The 25,683-nt window shown below is 44.4% G+C and overlaps 1 protein-coding gene across 2 annotated transcripts in view; it reads right to left on the reverse strand.

The window, feature by feature from the left end:
* Positions 1-344: 344 nt before the first annotated feature.
* The window catches only part of LOC118233634 (membrane-bound O-acyltransferase domain-containing protein 2-like), a 47,390-nt gene continuing 22,051 nt past the window's right edge, over positions 345-25,683 (reverse strand). The window contains exons 2-13 of one of the 2 annotated variants that reach the window (XM_035429436.1): positions 20,659-20,804; positions 18,265-18,342; positions 14,377-14,472; positions 13,498-13,553; positions 12,620-12,674; positions 10,915-11,098; positions 9,699-9,891; positions 8,260-8,363; positions 7,986-8,050; positions 7,060-7,192; positions 6,232-6,383; positions 345-5,968 (exon numbers count right to left, since the gene is read on the reverse strand). In XM_035429436.1, coding sequence (XP_035285327.1) covers positions 5,782-5,968; positions 6,232-6,383; positions 7,060-7,192; positions 7,986-8,050; positions 8,260-8,363; positions 9,699-9,891; positions 10,915-11,098; positions 12,620-12,674; positions 13,498-13,553; positions 14,377-14,472; positions 18,265-18,342; positions 20,659-20,804 — 1,449 coding nt within the window. In that variant the 3' untranslated portion in view covers positions 345-5,781. Of the gene's footprint in view, positions 5,969-6,231; positions 6,384-7,059; positions 7,193-7,985; positions 8,051-8,259; positions 8,364-9,698; positions 9,892-10,914; positions 11,099-12,619; positions 12,675-13,497; positions 13,554-14,376; positions 14,499-18,264; positions 18,343-20,658; positions 20,805-25,683 lie in introns of those variants that run through there. The other variant, XM_035429442.1, reaches the window with a different exon arrangement.

Below are 25,683 nucleotides of genomic sequence, written 5' to 3' on the forward strand. Positions count from 1 at the left end.
GTCGCGTTGAAGATGACGTCACGGCAGTTTCATGCGGCGTCGCTATGACGACCAGCTACATTGACGGGGGTATTATCTGCAGTGGAAAACGAAGTACCTGGTACCAAAAGCAAGTAGAGTCGAGTAGTCGAGTCGAGTTGAGCCGGTACCACGCGGTGGAAAAGCGTCTTAAGGTCATTACTGCAACTCAACCAATGTCTCTAATCTCAATCCCCATGTAATTCTATTGTCACCGCCAAATTTGTTTATTCATATAAATAAAAATTGATGCAAAGTGACTGTGTGTAATGTAGCTGCAAGGTATACTATACATAGGGAAATCTTTGCAGAAAAAGATGAAATGGTGAAACTCTGTATGAGCTGGTTTAATCAGTACTGCCAAGAAACACACACACCAACAAATGTCCAGAATACAAATGAGACATGTAGACAAAAGAGGTACAAATGCCCCTGGTACAGCCACTACAATGTTACAAAGCCTTGTTACTATAAAATATAAAACAGTGATTAATGTATCACAGTGTTGACAAAAAGTGACAATTTTGGAGCATACACACTGTCACCACAATACATTTCTTTTGTAAATAAGATTAAACTGTCACTCGTTTTAAAAATAAATGTATTCAAAAACACAATAACATGGGGGGAAAAAAAATTTAAAACAGTCAGGTCAACTGAGAAAAGGCAAATCTGGTTCATTGTGAAGTCATTCTCAGAACCCTGGTCAAGAACCACTGCCCAAAAAAAAAAAAAAGAAGTAAACCAGAGCATGGCATAACAGTTAGTGTGGTACTTCCCCAAAGCGGTCAGAATCACTTACAATCCACTAGTTGTCATTATCCATCAGTATAACAGCATATCTAAAATAGTGTAAGTTTGATCCCTCCACCCACCAATCAACATACTTCTAAAATATTGATTCAGTTCTAGAGATTAGCGAAACAAACAAAGAAAAGAAAAGGATAAGCCATGCTCTTTCACCTGTGTTCACTTCCTTCCAGATGACTGTTCATTAAATGTACACATGAATGGCTAGGCTAATCAGAATGCCCAAGTAAATGAGTATGGGACTATCAACTGGTATGGCTCTAAATTCTGAACCTGAAGGGTGACAGCAAGTGGGAAATTGGGGCATGTGATAAGCTGTCATTTAGAAAAGGGGTAAGGACCACAGGGTCACTGTCAGTGTAAATCATTACACTTCAAATCTACTGTGAGAGGGACAGACAAAGGTTCCAACCACACACGAAAGTCCATTCAAACCACAGGCACATCTGCACTTACAATAAAACTCTTAGTCACGTCCACAGTGGCAGCCAGTTCAGAACAGCAATCTCGTCAGTACAGACCTCAGCACACATGCATGAGTTTAAACACAGGCACGCACACGCTACACGTACACGCAAGCACACACACAGACAGACACGGCACATGATGACGTGAAACTTTGCAATACCAAGACCGATTAATACAACTGCTTTGGGCCTTCAGAGTCCCAGAATGAAGAGGAGACCAGGGTAAAACTGATGAGAAACACTTGATATAGCGAGCATCCAAACGCCATAATATATATCCCTAAATGGTGTTTCAGTGTGATAAGTCTTATCACACAAGAGACTGAATCTGAATCACATTCAGGCGCTTATATACATATCATATGTATATATCTACGTTGACACACACATACTGCACATACTATAAATACATACATAGATATGTATCTGCATGTATATACGCACATGTATGATTACTAAAGCAGATATCTTGGGGATCATAAATTTAAACCCTGCAAACGGTCCGCCCCCACTTCTTTCAAAGCATACACTTAATGTACACATTCATAGTCGAGCTGCAATAAAAACACTTTCCTTTCAATTCTATTTTCCAATCCAATTTACTTACAACTCTCGTTAGTCATTTAAAGAAGAAAGGGGGCGGACCATGAGTGTACGAAAGTGCGCTTTGGTTCTTTCTTCTTTTTCCCTTAATTTATTCCCCAGAATTCCCTGCTGTGTACCTCTACAATACTGACCCCACTGACAAAAAGTGCAAAAAAGAGAGTCCTTCTCTTTTTTTCTGGATCTACTAAGTGTTTAAAAAAATAACTATTTTATCGAATCTATTTTCACAGGAAATAAACATCTTTTCAGTAACCCATCTAACAGACCCCCCACCCCCACCCCCCAATTAAACACACACACAGAGGCAGGACACATTGTAGACATTTTACACAAACACACACACACACACACACACACACACACACACCGAAACAGAGGCAGGACACATTGTACACCACAAATGGTTTGGCACTTCGTACAGTGGAACATGATAAATTTATCTGCTGGCTTGCGTGGCAAAATTATTGTCCTATTCAAACAAAATGGCACTAATTCTCCTAATGGATATGAAAAGCAACATGTGTGAATTCATCAGTCATTTTGGCTGGAAAAGTAGACTAAAAGGATATGGGAACTCTCTGTCTGATGGTTCAAACTGCATCCAACATGCTGAGGTTTTCTAAAGAAAAAACATGTTGGTCCTGGCATTTATTCAGATTTTTTTTTTCAATTCTTTGATTTTTTTTTTAAACAAACATTTCTACACTGAGAAAATATTTTTGTGTGCTTAAAAACCTGAGCAGCCTTAAATATCCCTTGGGTTATCAGAAAAGCTAGGTTTGGACTATTGCAGTGACAGCGTTGTGGCAATAATGGCAGCAAAGACACAAAATCAGCTAGTTTGTGCAAAGTTCTCTCTAGGGACTGTTAAAATGGACAGTTAGCGAGCTATGTGTTCCATCCTGGTAATGATTCAGTGTTGTCACGTCGTCTTAACTATGACCGGTCTGGCTTTCGCTATGTCTTATGAATATTCATAAATGACAACGAATCAGAGCTTTGACAATACAAAAACAGAATTGTAACACACAGGTACACACAGCTGAATATCTGTTCATCAAATAGGATATCCGTGTCCCCTCCTGGACCCTGGATGTGCAAGCTTCCGAAGGAGACGCCTAAATCTCAAAGTTCTGAGGGCCGCATACCGAAGGCCACAGATGAACCCCGTCCCATAAAAATAAAAGTCAGTTTTACACCACACAAGTTATCACCCTCCAAGTCACACCAAGTCCCGCACGCTTCATGTTCGCATGGTAGGGTCTGCCAGTCCCAGAAAGTATGTGCTGCTTTCTGTAGGACCAGGAGACTTGTGCAGTGAAATCCCAGGGATCTCTGTCAAGCTCGGAACATTCTAGAATGCGTCCAATGCATTTTGCAGAACATCTGAGAGAGTTGTAGGAAAGCTGGGCCTGAGACACTGACCAAAGTGGACGGAGGGGAGGTCTCATAAAAAGAAGAGACGCATAACAGGTTTGTTCAGGGCACATATTGCACAACCTTTCCATCGGACTCTTAGAAATCTTACCCATAATTTGGTGGAACCTTTCACACTTTCAGAGAAAAAAGCAAAAAGAGTATCTATAACGTTTTAAAATACTTAATCCAATATGCATCCATACAAAAAGAAATCTATTTTTCAAATGTTGCATTAGTTGGACTGGCCATTAAAACACACAATTCAATAAAATGATTTCCGTTAGTTGACAGTAAACTGAAGAGTTACAAGACAAAGAACCGTTCCTTGGCTCCCTTCTACAGTAACATAACCACCCTAGAACATCAGCGCCAGATTTTGCTAGTTTCGTCATTGTCATAGCAAAAAAAATTAAGACAATAAGACATTTCCTGTTGATAAAAATCCTCTCATTGAATTTTAAATCTTTACAAAATATTCTCCTGAATTTACAGTATGGCTGAATTTACCAAGCAAGCAGCATGTAAGATTAAGGTCCTTTGATACATGATTAAAGGAAAATAATGCCTAAGAAAATGCACACTGTATTGGGTCATTCAGTTATTTAATCTAAAGTTTAAAATGGCCATGTGGAGCACAGCTGTGGCCATTAAATTTTCACAATTTGGTTTTCTTGCCTGTATTTTCACCTTCCAACCAATCTGTAACCTTAAAGTGGATCTTATTCTATTGCTTTTGACTGAACGTGAGAGTAAAACAGTATAGATTTTTTTGGGATTCTGCTGTTAAACATCAGCTTTGTATGTTCACAGTTCATCATGGTCTTCAATGATGATTCACAGGTACAAACCTGCTTAGATTGAGCTGGTAATGATGCTGATGAATACCTTTTTGCTATTTTCTTAAAAGCAGGAACAGTTTAAATGCTTGCCTGGCTGGTCATTCAAAGGACAGCTGGTGGACAATCAGCATTATGTGTCTCAAGAAACAAGGTTCTTAAGAAACAGAAAAGTCAATATTTAATATAAAGCCTCACCAAGGTTCATTTACAGGTAGAAATTTACTGAACTTTAGTATGAAATATTATAGCTGGCATTTCACATTTGTTGACCGAATTATACTGAGGACATCATCAATTTCGCAAAAAAAGGTAAGAACTCACTTGTGTCTCATTTAAATTTTGACATATTTAGAATACTTGTGCAAAACTGAAAGGTCAAAAGGGTCGAAAACTATTTTTCTTTAAATATATTACCCATATTCAAACAAGAAAGTTGGTCTACAATAAACAGCAAACAAATCAAATCAGAGAGGGCCAATTTGGATATCGAACGCAGGAATACACCTTGCAGTTTGTGACGAGGACGCAAATTAAACCAACGTTAAGGAAAGGGAGGCAAGATTCTGGGTCCTGAAGGAACCTGTGCAAACCAATCCCAAACCCAAAACCCAAAAGCCCTTTTAACCCAGTCACAACAAAAATCGCAAATGGAGAAAGGATGCGATGCTGGTTTATAATTTCTCGACTGAAAAGTTTGATAATCGCAAACCAGCGTCGCATTCAATCAAACTTTTCAGTCGAGAAATTACAAATCAGCGTCGCACTTCGGTTCTTCACCGGACATAGGCGATTTTCAGGGAAACTGTACCGTAAGTCAGTGCGCCAGTGTCTTAAAACTGCGGACACTGCACTGAAGGGCCAGGGCACAGACGTTCAGTTACGGCAAGCCATTGCTTCTGAGGGACACACACAGTTTGAAGAAAGAAGTGGATACGAACGGACACGATGGAAAGACCTCTTGGCTCGGGAACAGTTCAGCTTCACGTAAACAAAACGATGGCTAAAGAGTGGGATATCCTAAGGCCTATTTGAGTAGATTGGCATCCAGCAACTTTAAAATGTATTTTTTCTTTCACAATTTCCTATTTAAAAAAAAAAATTATTTTCCAATGGAGGTGATAGTGTATTTCCACAATGACCAAAACCCTCTAAACACCATTACAAACCAAACAGAAACGGCACCCTCTGCTGTAAGGGTTTGGAACTGCAAGAGCGCTGTGGGCTTTTCCCATTGGGAAAAACCCGACCGTGCTGACAGCCGCGCCTGACTGCCGACAGAGGGTATAAGGCAACTTCTGTTCCTTTTCAGCACGTCACTTCGGATTCCTCCGCAAACCGCCATTTCGCCGTCGTCCCACACAGTTTCAGTTTTTCGTTTATTATTACTCGTCGAATTTCCGCGGGTTGGCTTCGCTCGGTCCCGGCGCTACGCGCTCTGCGCTCCCAAGACAAAACACGATCGCTCTCCGAGTGTCGCTGCTACTGAAAGGTTGACTTTTTTTTGTTGTTGTTGGTTTTATTTTTATAAGTTTGTCTGACTGTCTTGTCAGCCAGTCTGTCTTTAGAAAAAAAAAGAAGCTGGGCACTGTTCCCAGGGGAAAAACGCATCAGCGCGCACCTCATCATGTGCTCTTCCCTTTCTGGTTGCAGTTGTTGTCCGTGGAGGCGTGGCTGTTCTGGGCCACGCCCTCTCCGCAGGGGGCCTGATGCAGGCTGTTCTGCTGCTCCTTCAGACGCAGGTGCCTGGGCTTCACCGGCAGGGCTACAACCAGCAGCAAGCAGAGGACGTGGATGCAGAAGTACCACGATCTGGGGAGAGAGGGCAGGGAGGAGGGAGAGGAGAAGGGAAAGAGGGACGGATGAGAGAAGAAGGGGAGGAGAGAAGGAGGAGTGGAGTAATATTTTAAATGTACGCACTGTAATTTCAGACAACAGGATAGCCACTGAAATACACATTTACATGATAAAAATGCGCTCCTTAACGTTAGCGTTTATGACCAAAGATGGACCCCCTATAATTGACATTCGAGCAGATCATGTGACCGTGGATGACTGGCCTCTGGGGAACTCACCTGTAGAACTTTAATGATGGTCCCACCGCCAGCAGTACGAACGGAACGACTGTGTAACAAATGGCGATCTGGGTTCCCACCCACGTGATGACATCATAGATCAACTTGTGTGTCGCTGAACCCAAGAAGTGCTGCCTGATATTGTGCCTTATCTGGACATAGATCACAAAGACAGTAGTGTTAAAATGATCATGCAAAACTGAGTGTATGGGGGGGGGAGTTTGAGTCAAGTTTATCAGATATAGTTGCCATAGTCACTACGATACACCACTGGGAAAATGCATATCCATATGATTCATATGCATTTATTATTTATCATATATTTTTTTAAAAAGCACTGTGATTTTTTATGGTTTGAGTTGGAAAGACATTAAAATCATTCTACAGAAAAGTTCATCCACAGGGTTCTATGCAATAACTTGGCTAATAAAAGTGTGATGTGGCTTTTCAGTGAGTGCTCTGGTGCAGTGTGTGCTGTGTTGTGGCTTTACAATGCTTTTTGTGACGTGGTTTTGCAGTGTGTGTTATGATGTGGTTTTGCAGTGTGTGTTATGATGTGGTTTTGCAGTGTGTGTTATGATGTGGTTTTGCAGTTTGTGCTGTGTAAGGTGATGTGATTTTGCAGTGTGTGCTGAGTGCTGTGATGTGGTTTTGCAGTGCATGCTGTGATGTGATTTTGCAGTGCGTGCTGAGTGCTGTGATGTGGTTTTGCAGTGTGTGCTGTGATGTGATTTTGCAGTGTGTGCTGAGTGCTGTGATGTGGTTTTGCAGTGTGTGTTGTGATGTGGTTTTGCAGTGCGTGCTGTGTGCTATGATGTCATTTCCTACCGCTCGTGCTGCCAGTGTCATCAGGATGCCAGTGAAGAAGGTGAGGTAATAGCCGGGGTACACCCCGTGCCACATGGCGGAGAGCAAAAACGTGGCCGCAGTGGGGTTGTAGGGACAGCGCTCGTAACACACCCTGCGGACAGCGAAGACGTTTTCAGTTTTCATTGAGCTATTCCTTCAGTCTCCAGCCCTACAAGGTTTCAATAAAATGTGAACTTATCCTACAAACTATTTTGTTTTAGGCAGAGTGCGGGAGTGAGAACGACCACATTAAGTTAAATTTTTTAAAAATCACCATTGCAATTTAATGCATCGTACAACATTATGTCACATAACATTACATAACATTCCTGTGAGCTGAGCCAGCAAGAGTGACATAATGGATTTGCATCATATGTGCATAATCAGTGAGATCAGTGCCATTGAGGAATAGAGAATACTTTCAATTTATGTTGAACAAAAACATTGTCAGAATATGTTTGTCTACACTGAATTGATGCAGTAGCACAGTGGACAACAAAGCACTGACAAACAAACTGAGAACACAGTAGTGATACTCTACACAGCACTGACAAACTGACATAGTACAGATACTCCACACAGCACTGACAGTGACTAACATAGTACAGATACTCCACACAGCACTGACAGTGACAACATAGTACAGATACGCTACACAGCACTGCCACTGACAGTCTGATAACAGAAAAGACAGAACAACTTGGTAACACTGTGTACTCTATGCAACAGATTACAGAGCACAAAGCTTTGACAGCGAAGCCCAGTTAATATCACAGAACAGCAGCACTGAACACAATTGAGTGCTATACTGTACACCTGCATAACTGTCTGCCGAATACCTTGCTGGTGTACACCCGAGTGCTGAGCACATTTTTGCTCAACACCCTACTGCTGAACACCTTTACCTTTTGAGCCAAAGTGCAGTCTGGATGTTCCAGTTATCCAGGAACATCTTAAAGCTGGTGGCAAACTGTAAACAGTAAAAAAAAAAAAAAATTCAGGAATCAAACTATAAAATAAAAAGCCTTCAACAGCTATAGTTATACCAAACAAAGACCTTTGAAAACAGAACTTGTTTGGAGAATTAAATACTGCGTGTGGGTATTTTTTTTCCAAATCAGTAACGCTCCAAACAATAGCAAAAGAAGGAAATGAAAGAATTTCTTGACTGAATCTCACCTCAATGTCCAGTATTCTCAAGTTTGATATCAAATCCCATCTGGGTGTGCCATCTTTGTTGTATCCATTGAAACCAAACCCAGCAGCATTGTTAATGGCATCGGCTGACGAGAAAAAACAGGAAGAAACAATAATTAGCGCAGAACATCCTTCCCCGCAATCTACGATGCTCACTTAACAGATTGCGTGCACAGTGGACTCAGTCCGACACTGCAGAACTCCATTCACACATAACATCCAATAGGGCCTCAAGGCAGAGGAAACCACACTGGGAGCCTGAGCAATCAGTCGACAGATCACACGTTTCAAAAAGGAAAGATTTAAACAACGCTACATATCAAGGACAGCAACTGCAGTTGTTATCGACGTGCACAAATTAGCTTTTGCTACAATGGCCCAAGGAAAGCCGTTTCACTTCAGAGGAGCCATAGCAGAAGTCAACAACCCTGCTGATTTGCATTATGAGACTGCACTGGCCAACTGCAGTGCACTTAGCTGGAGTTTAAACCTCAGGTTTAAACTTGAAGACCTCAGAACTGCATTACAACTGGAACAGCTATCCAAAGCTGTGGAATAAGGATTAGCTGCTCAAATTGTAATTCAGTTCCGTGGTCTAGAGGTTTAAACCTGATGTTTAAAACTCCAACATGTCTGAAATGTACGTGTGTTGACAACATGGACCTGTTGATGCAGGGGGAGATGGAAAACATTTATTCATTTGCTTTGCGATTGGCTAATTAGCGTACTAAAAGTAACAAGGTCATGTAAGCAACCTTACGGCACTAATGCCACATGAAATTATCTCTTCCTAAAACCCATGCTGATTGACAGCAGCCAAACTCAGTGCACAACAATTACAATTATGCAGACCCTGCCAACAGCCAACATGAACATACCACAGCTACCAAATGTAGGTTTACGAGGATCAGCATGTGGATGTGATGGCTCCCTCTCCCTCTTATGGCTTTGGGTTCAAGGGCTCTATCTATGGACTCCTTAATGGACAATTATCTGCATTTGGCGTGTTATTTGTCTCATACCTATTATATGTTCCTACTTTTACACCTGGGCATGCTCTCAGCTATTTTTTCAACTGCTGCTGACAAAATTACAGTCATCATTTCCTTACGGTTAGCTAATGCACACGTTACCGCCAGCAAGCTACCTATAATTCAGTAGGTAGGAAAATGCTGGATATTTTTGAGATTTTCAGTATTTGAGTCGGAATGCTCATGCATAGAGGGCTGATTCAGAAAGGCTGTGCGTCCAACTAATCCCTTTCCCAGAGTTTCCATTTCCTGTAGAACCACCCTGCTGTGCTATGTTATGACATCAGCGACGTGTAATTACTTTGTGCGCTTTTGAAACCTTCAAACACGCTGTGAGTTAGCACCTCGCAGGTTCCATTCGAAGCCAGGAGAACCGAGCTGGACACATACCGAGAGTCCAGACGAAGTAGTACTTGGGTCTGGTGGCCAGCATGGAGAGATAGAGGTAGAGGACCTGGCCGTAGAAGGGCGTGGACGCGATGAAGCCGTCCTCGATGTTGCGCTCCACGGGGCATATCCTGAAGACGAACAGGTACACCAGCAGGGAGATGGCACAGGTGCACAGCTTGTAGATCACGTCTTTCTGCGGGGGCAGAAGGAAACGATTTGGGACCAGCTGGAGAGACGGAGAGGTCCCCGGTCCTCTGCATGCTAAACGATCACCACACCTCACTGCAGCTCAATATTCATTTCCAGCACTCCGGCAAAATATCACACCGGGGGGAAAGCATCAAAGGCTGAAGCTTATAAGAGGGTTTAATGTGTCCCTTATGAGTCCATTAAACTAAATACCACATTTACACAGTTTTTCATTTTTATACAAAATGGTTTTCAGAGAATAATTTTAAGTGCCTTTTAAAAGTAGAATTAATGCAAGTGAAGAAGCCCACACCACTCCATGGGGCAACCCTGCAATAAGCAGTCATGCCCTCACTTTGTGGGTTGCAAAAGCAGGGTGTAAAACCAATGTGAAAACCACTTCTATTTCCTCAATGGGGGTGGTGAATGTGGGCACTGAGTTATGAGAGCAGTAAGTTTTGTACTTGCAAAGAAAAAACCTCATTCTTACATCTGCCCTCCAAGTATACAACTTCTAATGTACTGCCATACATGAAAGACCTGGTTCACATTTTTCCTGGTTAATGAATGATCCATTAAGGGACAGGTGTTAATGGCAGTGAGATTATCATAGAGCTCGTATACTTCTGTAATTAGCATGGCTGGAACAGGTGGTCTTTAGCGACCTCTAGTGGACGTCTAGTAAGAAAGCACAGACAGGACTTCCAGCACTCGTCAGAGCTGCTCACGGAAGAGCAACAGACACAAATAAGAATTTCTTGGGTGCAATGAAAAGACATGAGCCCAGAACATGAAAAAACAGAAGGCACAGATGGCAAGACTTCCATACTCATTCCAGTTATTCTCAGGGGAAGGAGTTGCAAGTGTAAAAAAAATCAGATGCTCACTGGCCAGTCAGATTGATTTGTTTTCCAGAGAGCAGTCTTGAGCTGTAATGAATATGTATAGCTGAGCCACTTCTTCCCTGCCCACTCAATCTGCGAACAAAATCCGGCCAACAGGGGGAGACAAAGGGCAGGAAGCGTACCTTTGGCGAGGGATCGCTCTGCTTGTACTTCCCGTTCTCTTTCCCGTTGGACTCCTGGTGTTTCTGGTGGTAGGCGGTGCCCTCGATGAAAGCGATGTAGTCGTTGTACGAACACGTGGGACCGGCCAGGATCCCCATGAAGTTACAGTTATAGCTCAAGTACTCCAGGAGGCTGGGCATCCTTCTGCAGAAGGGAAACAGCAGAGCCAGCAACACAGACGTCACCCAAAAAGACCGCAAAAACACAAAGACCAATAATGAAATCCAAGTAAAAAACAGAACCACACACGGTTCATTTATAATATAACAGACAATGCTATTATTATGTACACGGTCTGAAGAAACCTATTCCGACCGTCTTTTCACGTCTTTCCATAACAGGGAAGGAAGAGACCATCTTTTCCTCCGCTGGCAGGCCTCGGCTAAGGCATTCGCAGTACTGAAGGACTTTTAAAGTGGGTTTCTTTTTGGATTGTACTGAGGGTGCCCCTTGTCAACTGTGCTCTGTAGGCTGTATGGGGCAGCAAGAGATCACCCAACCAAAAACTTACTTTCTTCCTGAGCATTTGTGTGTGTATATGTTTGTACATGTGCATGTTTTTCTGTTGTCAAGTAAAGTAACAAAGACTGTAATAAGAATCATTATTCTCACAAGCAGTGCAAACTCAAACAAAGTTCTGTGTGCTGCAATGCAATGAGTGGACAAAGCTATAATTATGGTTCAGAAACATTATATGAACAAACAAATACCTTATTATTTTATTTTTAGGCAATTTAAATTGTTTATGACTCTCCTGCACCTTTGGCAGCCTCAAATACAGTACACCATGAACACAAATTAAATTATTACATCATAATATTATGTTTCTCTTGCACCTACTACTGCACTTAATGTTACGTTGCAGGTTTCTGTAATGACGTTTACTATCACTAGTGATACTGATACATTTGCATCCTCTGTCTTTTGCCTGACATTTTTGCAAGCCGTTTTGGATAAAAGCAGTGAACTGTAATCAACTTTTGTCACAGAATAAGCACTAACAACTAAAACAGGACTTGAGCTTCCCAATATCCGGTGTTGGCCCCCACATATTACATGATTAACCTCCGTGAATGCATTCATTATTGGATTAATTAAGATGTTAGATACACCCTCATACGAAAATAATGACATTTCACTTTCTGCTAGAGCATCTTCCAGTACAGAAAGAAGATTGACACAAAGCTCATTACTCTTTCATTGCTCCTTAATGACCTTTTAATGATCACTAGACTTTTCACTGATCTCCAACATTTCCTCCCCTTCTCCCTCCTCCTTAAAATTCAGCTTGGTCTCTGACACCTTCCTGTGCAGACACTGGTCACATGTTGTTGTGTGAACGTGCTGTTGCCTTGGAAACAACAAGGAAATCCTTTGGTGTGAAAATGGGGAATGAACAGTGCCAATCTGCATATCATAACAAAGAGACTCAATGATATAAGCGAAAGTATGTGTCAGACTCATAAGAAACATAGCATGACTATATGTGAAACTGCACATTACTCAAGCACAAGCCCTGTACAAGCCCCTGCCCATCAAGGAAATGCATAAAACACATTGCTGATAACTGAATTCCAGGCATGAGATTTTAAAACCTCCTGCTCCCTGAGGAAGCAGGTTCTTTTTTTTTTTTTAACCCACAAGAAACATACCTTTAAAACATACCTTACAGCCAGGATTCTCTGATTTGGGCTGAGCTGTTCTTCCTTCCGGAACATTCCTGTAAGAACCCGGAGACAAAAACACTCATAAAGTTCTTGCGCTGGGAACAGCGCGTCGTCCATCCTGACCCTGACTCACTTCCCTGACTCAACTGGAAAGCGCATGCAGTTTACAGAGAGGGAGTTGTTGCCCACGTGAAATAACGGATGAAGAATCACATCAGATAATACTCAAAATGGCTGATTTCCTGAACATATATATCATGGTATAATGAGAGAAAGGGCTCACAAATATGACTGGTCAGACCAGTCTGCTGAGAGTAAAAAATAATCTGAGCATAAAGACTTGCACACACAGAATATGAGGAGGAGTTGTTTAGGTATGGCGGTGTTCACGTGAGCCATATGATTAGGCATGCAGTGTCGCGGTTTGTTGCATAACCTTGATTAACATAAATTGTTAAATCCCGCGTGTTTACTGTTGGGAAATCGCAAATGCCTTTCCAGACTATTTCCAATAGTAAAGGATGGGAATGGGGCCTGGGAAATTTGTGAAAATAGTATGTCCAGTACATAAGTGTACAATATATCTAACACTGAAAAATAGAACAGATGTAAACACATAATTGCCTGGAAATGACTCATCAATTGCTTAGAGATGCATAATGGATTATAACAGATGTTAGCTGTACAGGAACTTCAATATGAAAAGTAATAAATCTTGTTATGGAAAACGTGACCATCAGCTGAAACAGGTGACCTTTGTTTGACCTTTCAACTGTAATGTAAATAGTGTTTCATGGGACAGAGAGGACCAACTAAAGGAATGAAGACATTCAAGCTTTCAGGACTTCAAAGGGCGCCTGTGCAAATCCTCCTTACCGTCGTGAATCTCAAACGCCAAACTGGTGATCTTCTGAGTGATGACCATCATGGGCCTAAAAACACCACAGGAGAGAGGGTGACATCATCACTCTGCGCCACTGCGCACGGCTGCAGAGCTACACATACGTGTTCAAGAAGAGACTGCCATCTCTGTGATTTTTGGGGGGTATAAATGATATGAAGTATGAAAATTAAATGTAACACAAGCGCAATGAAATGCAATTAAATGAAATGAAATACCTGTCAGTATATTGTTTTTCAAAGTCATGGACATTTAAAGACATTTAAAGTCATGGACGCCCTAGACTGCATGTCTGTACTGTTTTTTCCTCCTGAATGAATTCCTTTACGCAATCAGATTGTATTTCAGTGTGACACAAAAAACAATCAACATCTTGGAAAACAATAACCTGATGGGCGTATATTTCATTCAGTCATAATCAGGGACATCAAAGAGGGCCGAACTTGGTTCACACGCATTGCATTTTGGTTGCAGGGCATTATAATTACCAACCCTACAGTAATCCTGCCAAAAAGTAAAGGGAACGCACAGTCCGTTCACAGCCCTTGAGTAGATTGACAGGGGTGGAATTTGGCCGCATTTCAATGAGACTACTGCACTCAATCACAACACTTTTAATCGCGCTGGATGGCTTAAGTAGCTTACGCATGAAAGAAATGAGCTGTCAAATAAATACAGATTATAGGAAAACTCACAGGAAGTATAAAAGTCATTTTCAATCCTAACATAACCAGTGTCAACAGTACTATGTCTCTGTTATGTCTTTGTGCCATTACTGACAGCTGCGATTTAGTTAACATGAAGACCCAAAACCCAAGACCCAAAATGGCACCCGCCGATGGGGAGGGACTTACCCGGTGAAGTCAGCGGAATACATGCCGTAGTCGAAGACGTAGACCCGGGTGATCTGACAGAAGCTGAGGTACCCGAGCGCCATCATGAAGCAGTACCTGGGGGAGAAGAGAGTCCGCAGCGTCTGGATGAGCGACCAGTGGAAGAGAACACAGGGTTTGGCTGAATTTAGGTCGCGGGGAAGAGGTCGCGGGGCACAGATGAGTGAGCTGCAGGAGGGAGCTAAGGCTGATCGTCAAAGAGGCAAGTCTCAAACAGTGAGCTGCTTCGGGGTCACTGATGCAGCTGGCAGTCATAAGAAGAACGTTCCAAAGCTCTATGAAGCCAATTTTGTCCTGTTGCTGCAGATTCATAGTCAAAAAGGGCTATGAGAACAGTCCAGAGACCAACAACTATTTAATTGGTTCATATGGGTCACATGACTAGCTCCACAGAAAGCACTGTGAGGTTGAAATTCACAGTAGTCTGTTCTTGGAACCAAACTATTGTCTCAGGGGCCTTGTCAGTACCATAGATTATTATAATGTCATGATTACAGTGACACTGACAAGCCTTACATACACCATGCAGGGGTCATAGGTCAGAGGACTTTGGCAGATACAGACCGAGGAGGTTATCCCAACCTAAACAACCAGTCCAGGACAGAGCCACTGTTTGCGTTTCCAATAACTTAAATGTTACAAAATCCAAAACTTTATCCAGCCTTGACCAGGCCAGCTTGTTCAATATTCCAAAGTTCTGGCCATGAACTCAGAGTCCCAACTGATTCACACACAGCGTGCATCTGGCCACAGGGACCCAGGTCAGTGTGACCACGGCCGCGTCACTATTCAGAGCCGCCAGCAGGCGGCGCTGTCTCCACGCCGCAGGCAGACCGGGACCAGGTCACCGAGGATTAGGCAGCCGCTCCAGAACGTTCTTTCAGTGACACTCGCACACTGCCGGGGAGACCAGGAAGCCGAGTGAAATGTCACCAAGACGCATAAAGCGGAGTAAGAGACGGGATTAAAATACTACCCAAGTTACAGCCAATCAGGGCAGGGCACAGACTTTTTCCCAACGCACCCTTTGTTGTGTGCCAAGACTTTTAATATAGCAATAGATCTGACTCACTCGACCTACCGGAATAAAAACGAACTGATTAAGCAAGTAATGCAGCCAATTCTTACATCTTAAGCAAGACACCGCCAACACACTGAGAGACTAAGGCAGGATAATGAACACATAGCAGGGTGGAAACTCAACTGTATTTATCTGCTACCGATTTCAATTTGGACAGGAAGGATTCCATTTCACGATTCCTTTTAGAAATTTGGTAAATTGCCCAGGAATTTCCATTAAGAACAGCGTAGTAAATAAATACGTCTCTGTCTTGTCCCAAAACACCCGGCTCCTTAAAAAAAAGCCTTGTACACACTGTTGTGGAGTTACTTGAAGCGTACGTTCTTCCTTTAGACCACAAACCCCCTAATGTCCCTGTAGCAGTCACTGTAAAGCCAGAAGTTCAGCGGTAACTTCTGTAAACATCTAAATACATTACTGGGCCAAATGAAAAAACACGCTAAAACTAAAATTATTTAAAGAAATCCCAATGAGCGAACGATCCCTTTAACGGAATTGTCTCGGTCTTAACAAGATAGCTCAGTGTGTGACAGCTTTCAGACTTAATGGTCAATGACATCCACCCAAGATGGATGCATTAACCTCCGTCCCGTCCTTTCCCTCTCTCTCTCTCTCTCTGGACACAGTCTGCCCTGTTGACAACAGAGAGACGTTATGTGTCACTGGCCTCAAATGCATCCTGAACAGCTGATACCAATGACATGATGGGGAAATCTATAAATATACTCAGCTCTGATTTTACAGGATCATGTAGGTCTAACTAGCTCAGATCCCGCAAGATCATGTGATCTACACATATCAGATCCTGCAGGATCATTTAGATCCACACAGCTCCAATCCTCCAGGACTGTGTAGATCTGAAAAGTCGCTCTCTTTGACAGGGCAGCTAAACTGGTTCAGTGAGACAATTATTCAGAGAGAAGTGTCTGACTCGGAAGGAGAGCCGTACAGGCACTGTGGCCCTCCGGGGCCATTATATCACAAGTGACTTCAGGGGCAATAAAACCTCACCTGCCACATACCCATTCCCCACAGCCTAGCTGATCATAATTCCAAACTAAATCCACAAATTCCAAAAGCCAATTCCCTGCACATCCACATTTCAGTCCAATAGTCCAGTGGTCTGCACAAAAGCTTAAGTAAACACAGATTTGGGCTTAAATGCCCTTACTGCACAGATAACCACTTTTGAAGTCCCTCATTATTAAATGGAAAGGCATGTACATTAGTAAAAATTTATAAAGGTAATTTTAATTCCAGTGCACAATAGCTTGGCCACAGAGATTGAGGCCCGAATTGGCTTCTAATTATTAAAAAGAGAGATTGTGACAAGATGCACTTAATCATGTGAAGGACAGGCCAGGTGTAAGGTTAATTACTCCATTAATGCTTCATTAATAAATCTCAGCCATTTAAGAATTGATCGGTCTAATATGACCCTCCCTCAACCTCACCCATGGCCCAAGGCTGTCGCAGGGAGGGGAAGTGACATCACTAAACTGTGGTACAGCCTCAGCCTCTCCTGCTTAATTCTTACACGCATTTCAGCATGGTTTACAAGACATCAGCAGCCAGGACTTCTCAGGTTATTTTATTTTGGTTGACTGTACTTGATGTTCACACCCGTTTAAAAATACAAGTGTAACTGATGTAGCTGGAAACAATTACTTATCCGTGTCATTCCCAAATATAATACCTACCCAGACATCCCTCTGAAACTCTGTTCCCATTCTAATGCTAACACCACTGCTGTCGCATCAATCTAAGGTCAGAAGCAACACTGACCAATTCAACAGCATGCTGGCACGACCTGCTACGACTGTCAGCTCATTCGGCTGCAGCCAAACTTTTCGCTGATTTGGGAGGGGGCGCACTAGCAGGCAGCTGCTGCTTCTATAGCCTCTGCGGGCTGCTAGCTATGCTAGCTAAGCTACCTCAGCGGTGTCACCACCGAGCAATGATGCAGCTCACATAAAAAAACAGTATACTTCAGCGTTCTGGAAGTATAATCATATAAACATGAATTATACTGTAAGTATACTAAAAGTATAATTCTCCATACTATATTTCCCACACAGGAGGGAATATGGCAGCAAATAAGACCCTCCCTACCTGAACGACCCCATGGGCAACAACGCACTGCCCTGCCAGATACCAGGCTAAAGTCGGTACGGTACCGGTCCAGGTTCTACCTGGTCTGTCAGGTGCGCTGCATAAAACCTCCTGCAAATCTTAGAACCCTCCTTATGCAGAAAAAAACGGCAGCATCATGAATTCTCTCTGCGTAAATGCTAGAGCTCACCGTAAATAAACTGGCCAAAGGAAGCCGCTATCATCTGCCCAGTGATGAGTTTACACTGGCAACTTAAACTGGTAAAATGCCGAGACTATTCCGTCTAACACTCTCCCTCTTTGCTCCCTCCCTCCCTCCCTCCCTCCCTCCCTCCCTCCCTCCCTCCCTCCCTCTCTCCCTCTCTCCCTCTCTCCCTCTCTCCCTCTCCCTCTCCCTCCCATGTCCGTGGCGATTGTCTGGCTTTTTTATTTTTAGGCACATTCCCGCGGGGGAGTGAGCGCGCGTGCCTTGTGATCACATCCTTCCATGAATGTGACCTCAGCTCACACGCACAAGCTCTCCCGTGCCCGAGGCGAACAGATACACAAGGTGACGCAGATAGCGGGGGGGGGGGGGGGTGGGGGTGGGGGTGGGGGTGGGGGGTGATCTCGCTCCGCTCTGACTCTGTGGAATCTGGGACGGGTTTGCTGCTCACTTGTGCATGTGCTCCAGGCTAGCCAGGATCATGATGCTGTAGGTGAGTCCGCTCTGAACCAGGAAATGTAAGGCATACCTGCAACACACAGGATGGAAATGATGTCATCGTTTTATTACGGCCAAAAACAATCACCGCACAGCAATGTCGAAACGTTTGCAATCAATACCATCACGAGACAGCTGAACTGGGGCCCATATTCATAAAGAGCCTCAGAGTAGGAGCACTGACCTAGGATCAGTCTTGCCTATAAACCCGTAACAGATGAGGTTAGGATGTGGATGTGGGAAATCTGATCCTAGATTACCACTTCTGCACAGAGATACTTTATGAATACGGGCCTGGGTGTAACAATGAAGTAATAATCAACACACACACACACACACGCACACACACACGGTGGTTAACATTGTAACCATAATGCTAATCTTTATGGGAAAGGGGATTAGTGGCCCAAAAAGCTCAATGAAGTAAAGGTTTGCCATGCTGTGTTCAGGGAAACATCAGAGATTCACCCTGCCCCACCCACACCCCCACACCCAAGACTCACAAGAAACTGTATTTCAACACTACAGACTCATATAGACACATATCTATGAGTCATCCCCAAGAGGACAACATGACCTCAAACACCACGCTTTCTCGAAAGTGTGAGACTCACTCTTCACCAAACCACAGTCAAAGCTCAGGATCCACTGTGGAATTTCACAAACCCCTTCCGCACTTCAGAAAAGGCCGGCTTTTCCTTCCTCGCTGCTCTATCAGAGATAAGAACTGCCTTCACCTCAGCCTGAGAAGTGTCCACCACCAACTTCGCTGGCAGCTAGCCATCTTTCATAGTATAAACCTGGATATCTGACTATGGTACGCCAGCTAAGTAATAAAATACAATGCACAAATCGCTCTGCATAACAAAGACAAACTGCCATTTTCACAAAGGAAATTAATTTGTCATATTTAACCCTTTTAGGTTAAAAGAATAAACCAAAGTGCTGTCGTAGAGGCAATTTGTCAGCCAGCCAGCAGTGGCACACAGGGCACTTGCAGGGTCAAGCCTAGGCTCACAATGACTGGGACACGGCAGCAGCGCTACACAGTTCTACTGCCTGCGTAGGGTGGGTTTAATTGGGCCACGGTGCCAGGATACCAGTTGTCATCAGCGAGAGACACGCCTCCCCTCCCCTGTGATTTGTGCGAGCTCGCTCCTGTACATTACATTACATTACATTGCAGGCATTTGGCAGAGCACCGCGTGTGTTTGTGCTTCAGCTGCAAAGGCCTCTGCACACATATAGGTGTGAAACTAGAAACTCAACAGCAGGCAGTTCCATCCACTCGCCCCAGTCTGACCTCAAGGTTTAATCGAACATGACTCACTCTCAGAACCCCATAATTATCTCATTCAAACAGGAAGTATTACTGAGGTTACTGAAATTGATTGGAGATTGAAAGAGTAGATAAACTGAGCTCCAGTATGTACAGTATGCACATGCTGAGTTACATACAGTGCAGGAGCTAAAGAGTTACTGTGCACACTGTATTAAACGCTACATTAATGCATCTTTATGCACGCTTCAACCATAGAAACAATACAAAAATAAGTGTATAAACATAGTACATCAAATGGAGGCAAAGATTGTGAAAGTGGAGAAGACTGAAAGCTTCCTTAAGCACTGCTTAATAAGCTTCCTTAGCTGTAAGATTTTAGTCCAAAAACATAGAATTGTATTGTGGGATTTGTGGTTCGAGCCAACAGTAAATCACCAAATGGGTTTATGCGACATATTTTCATTAATGTGCTGCCATTAAAGTCAGGGTAGCTGGGTAAATTAAACAGCGTTTCTTTCTCAAAGGGCTGAAAGCACATACCTGGCAAGTGCTTGCAGTACCAACTCAGTGTTCAGAGATCATAATAAAATCAGTTTACAGAGAGTTTGGCTTTAGCCAAAGACCAAGACCAGCACAAAGGCTGTGGCCCAGGATACAAAGCAATGGAGAGAGGACTATCCACATTGATACAACGCCTAGCACAAGGAAGACAGGCTAATTGTTTGGACAATGCCACTGTCTTTTTGAGTGGCTTTGTAAGCATGCATTTGTGCTCACAGCAGTTGTAAATACGATCTGGCTGTAGTTCTGCCAAAAAGCTGTAACTGGAAGTGCGTCCCTTTGACAACGCACTACACGAGGGAAACTGACACCGCGCTACAAAGCGTGGGCCTTCCACTGATCTGCCCGTCCGACGTGAGGTGAGACGGCAACCGGCCGGGAGGCCGCAGCCCATTCGCCGAGCCGACGGCTTTCTAATTGGACATCGATTACCCAATGAAACGGGCCCGCTTTCCTTCCACCGCAGGGGGGAGGGGTTAAGGGAGGCGGGGGGGAGATGCTCACCAGCCGAAGCAGAAGAGGGCCAGGTAGAAGCCCAGGAGAGTGGCCACCACATGCCTGACCAGCGGGCTGCTTTTGCTGGGGTGCAGGTAGAGCCGGAACCAGAAGGCCGTGAGCAGAGCGAAGAGCTGGCACACCACAAAGTTCACCTGAGACACAGAGAGAGAGAGACATTATCGTTATCATCCTTACTGTCTGTGTTACCATTTGCATTATTATTGCTTTGGCGGTACTGTGCCAGCGAGTGGTCATACCATTATCGGAATTCAAATTTCAATTTGAGAGAGAAAGAGAGAGGGAGTGAGGAGGGACAGAGAGAGAGAGAAGAGGGAGGGAGAGAGAGAGAGAGAGAGAGATGAAAGAAAAAGCAATAAAGAAATGAAAGACAATGAGAATCATTGTCTTCTGTTGGTGTTTGAGCACTGAGGCAACTTGTCAGGAGGGATTTTTCTGCTTTTCCTGTTCGTCCTACTTTCCCCCATTATGTCTTTCTACAAACATATAAAATACTATTACATGGCTAGTTCAACGTTTCCGCACCTGAGTGTGTCCTCCCATCTAAATTTCCCTCCCCTTGGGAAATCCACAGACACGCGACAGTGATATGACAATGCGTTTCCTGCAACCGTATCCTTGCACACACATAATTCTACTGTCCTTTTAAAAAAATGCGTATTACTAGCCTACATACAGTCACGTCACCTGGACACCGCATTACCTTGAATTTACCCGCAGCGGGGCCCCAGGTGTTTTTAGTGAGGGTGTACCGAGGGCCACAGCAGCTACACAGTTAGCTTTAGATTGGAACTGGAAACCTTGGGGTTCAAAGAACTGGGCCACAACCACCTGTGGGCAGCATCTCTAACTGACTTAAGATAGCAGGGGAGTTTTCAGGCGCAGGAATATTCCACCTTTCTTCATACCGCCAGCCCCCGCCCGTGCTCACAAAGCAAAGCAAACACGATGCCAAACAAAGACGCGGTGAGATAAGCGTTACTGCGTGCGTTTAATCAACCTGCAGCAAACGTCACAGGGACAGGAAGCCGGGAGACAGAAGAGCACTTTAACCCCTTAACTCCGTAGACAGGAAATGGACGATGGTGCCACTTGCTGCGTACGTACATGGTAAAAACATAGTAAAAAAACGCACTGTAAAAAAACGTGTCGTAAAATCAGCTAAAGAGCGTAAAGTTCAGCTCTGGCCTCCCTCAGAACCTCCGGAACATTCTGACGACTGGAGTTCATCGCCATGGCGCCGTGTTCCATCAGCGGCAGCGCAAAGCCAGCGCGCAATGCCAGAGGAGAATCGCAGTGGGAAACGCCCCGAAACGCAGCTGGAAGAGGTAAAGCCCTGTTCCAAACCATACGGGGAGGCAGGAAAAGGAAACCGGAAGCACGGGGCAACACAGCACGTATGCCCCAGAGCCAACATGGACTCCCACTCACCGCCCGCAGGACATTAGCAGCCTCCTGGCACTAGAGTAGAGTAGCAATGTGCAATTCACTTTCATTACCTAATGCACAGCTTATCTGGGAGATAAAGAGGCTTTTCTGCCATTAAGTAGATCGTCAGGTCAGTAGCACGGGTATAATAAGAACAGCAACAGTGGTTGCCAACGAAAGTATGCATCATCATCATCATCATCCTCATCATCATTCCAGCTTTACCCCACCCGTTACAGTACAGTACACGTTACCATTAAAGCTGCCCCCTGCTTTCAGATATTCCCTTTGTTCCAAGCCTTCACTCATTTACCAGTCTGATCAGTTTTTGGGTTCTCCTACACAGGTCCGTTCATCACCCACACACCCACACCCATCCAACCCATGTGCCACCAGTCTTGTCTCTCCCCTCTGCGACCTGTCTCCACACGTTCAGCAAAACAAAAGAGGTAGAGAAGGATTTCGAACATGGACAGACAGAACGAGGGAAAGGGTGAATAAGAAGGCTGGAAGAGAGCGAAGAATAAGTTGGGGGGGAGGAATAGTGTGAAGGAGACAGAGAGAAAAAAAAACAGTAACTATCAGGGAAGGGAGGACGGCTGAATGACAAAACGAAAAGGAATGCATGACAAAGCAACCAAAGGAGGATCGCTTCAGCGGCTCGAAGGATTCAGAAAAATACTAAATCTCCGATGCCTCGGTAAACTCCCGCTGCTGACACAGAGGCTCTCACTTTAATCTCACTTTCCAGCGCTCCCGCTCTGACCCAGGCATTGCATTACATAACACCAACCCACCTCTCTGCCAACCTCAGTCAGAAGCCTGCCACAAGGACCAGTCGATCTGACAATCAGCCAAGCACGAGAAACAAAACAGATTTTTAAAAAAGGTCAAAAAAAAGCTTGTGACAAAACTATCAAGATCACACCTCCAAATTTGAAATAACACATCTACATTTCAGCAAATCGTCAGCGAGCTTTCAGCACGTCTGGCTCACTCGGCACATATTTGGGGTGCCTGGGAAGCGCAGGGGTGTGGTCCCAGAGCTGAGGTCATTTCCTGGCCGAGCCGACTGCGGCCCGCGCGCCGAACGCGGCCCAGGATCCCACGCAGCGCTTCCCCTTACGCGGAATCGGCTGCGGCACGCTGCCACAAAATGGAGTCGGTCAATAACGGGATTTATTTACGAAAGGTGTGCTAACGCCCTGTTATTTACGGGAGATGTACTGCACACATTCTTCTGCACCCGACTCCCGCTTGTTCACCGGTGAATGACCGCAAAAATATGCAACATCGACAAGGCAATAAAAAGGGTACTTTTTTTATCTCCAATGATAAAGAAAAGGTTTGTTTCTCCCCTCCCCTCGATTATACCATCAACAAAGTCTTAAGGTTAATGTTAACCCAGCTGTTTACGGACTGCGTAAGCTGTAAACTGTACTTAACCCGTCACGCTGCCACGGGTGATGACCTCCAAACCTAGAGGAAACGCTGCCACAGTTGTATAACTGACGATAGCAAACATTTCACTCCATTATTTCTAAATTGTGCTACAAGTAGCTCAAAATGGAAAATACAGAATGACGGCAAGCAAGCTAACGACTCGTGTATACACTTGTACTTTTAATGTGAATTCCCAATGCTCTAGCGTATGTGCAGTAATATTACAATAACATTTATCAAACTGGCTAGCTTTGCATACGAGTTTATGAACTACCCAACTAGCCACTTCAACTAGCTGTCATACCTTGCTAGTGTTAGTCAGACAATCTGTGGAACGTGTGTGAGAAGCACTCGTCTCCTTCTATGTGTATTTGTAATATGTGGTAACATTTCATCATTAACACAATGACGATAATACGGGACCCTACATTTTACATACTTAGTGCTCATCTGATCATCGTGTTTGTTTATATAAACTACATGCTATCAGACAAAAAAGAGTGCACATTTAAACTAGCTCATCAGTCATCACTGTTTCTGTTGCTTGAGTGACTGGAGAGACACCACACAACAGCTTCACATTTTGAATAAATGTGAGCAACATCAATCCATTCCCTGCTGATCTACGCTGGTTTTGCAAGTCAATACAGATACCACTCAACTGAAAAGTAAATTGAATGTCACAATCCATACACTTGTCCATTCAGAATACAGCATAAAAATTTTCTGAAAAATGTAGTATCCTGCATTAATGTGACCTCAGTGTTAGAGCACAGAGTTCAAAGTAGCCCGTATATCTCTACACATATCATGCAAATTAAGTCTTTCAAATGGATAGATGAATCAGTTATACTATTGTAACCTCTGGAATCCAATATGACGACTATAGAGCATGTATACCAGTAGTCCTATATTTTAAACTGAGTATTGCACTCAAACCTGTTGCTCTTGGGACTTCAGGTATCATCACACACACATCACAGTTCACCCCCAAGAGCCACCAAACCACACTACGCTCAATACTCACAACACTTTAAATAACGCCCTCGTTAAGAGTTTTAGGGCAAAATCTCCAGTAAGATGCTATACATTCAGACGGGAGGCAAAGATCTGTGAGACACACGAAACAGGCTACTTGTGACTGAGATAGCTGTTCTACATGCTATCCCTGAAAAAAAGGTCTATCAGAGTGAAAGGAAGGCTGACTTCAGTTCAGACAGGCGTTGGACAGCTGTAGCTCCAGACCCCTGAAACGCCGATCGGCGAGGGCGGGGCGCTGCGGGCCAGGGGTAGTCCCGGGGGGGTAGGCGGCCGCTTCGTTAGCGGCAGCTGTTGACGGGCAGCGGCCTTCAAACGCGCAGGATGTTTTGTCTTTGTTATGGAGACAGTGGCACCATTAGCCCGGGGGGGGCGGGGGGGGGGGGGAACCGCCGCTGCAGAAATCCGCGGCGTGGAAAAAAAGGGGGACAATCGCGGCTTGTGCCGTCCCACAATGCACCACACAGCCGTCGCCCAGCGTCCCCCGCGCTAGCGCCGCCGCTGTTAAGGCGTATTGTGCGACTTGGCAGCTGTCCCTCTCGCTCGGAAGAACAAACAGACGGGGCTTTGTTTGCGTTGGACACGCCGTGTTTGCAGCACATCTGGGTAATCGCTCTGAGGCACCTCTCCATGACTCGTCTACCCTGGTAACGGGGGGGGGGGGGAAAGCCAAGCCCAGCGCCGCTACGGGAGACCAGTGCGAAGTGGCCAGCCTGGCACAGCACCAGTGCATTCTGGGCAGGCGGAACTCCCGCTGCGAGGGTGCGGGCGCGCCAGGAACCCCTCTCTCGCACTGGGCTGAGGAGGCTCTCGCTCCCGCAAGGCCCTCGCACGACTCCGAACCACCGAACCCCAGCCAAGAATCTAAAATATTTAACTATTTCAAATATTGAGTAGGCCTAAACAGTCAGCTTTGTTTCATAATAGTGAGAGTAGGAAGGGGTGGAAGAAAGTATCCTTTTTTTAAATCATCAAAGGGAGGTGGATGCAACAGCCAAAAATATCACATTCCAAACACGAAATGGAAAGTACCCTTCGGGCTCCTTTGCACCGTAACCCATCTGCTTTGCGCCTCTACCAAGACCAGCTCATTTCTGACGGCTT

This window comes from Anguilla anguilla, chromosome 1 (assembly GCF_013347855.1).
Source record: "Anguilla anguilla isolate fAngAng1 chromosome 1, fAngAng1.pri, whole genome shotgun sequence".
NCBI classification, from domain to species: Eukaryota; Metazoa; Chordata; class Actinopteri; order Anguilliformes; family Anguillidae; genus Anguilla; species Anguilla anguilla.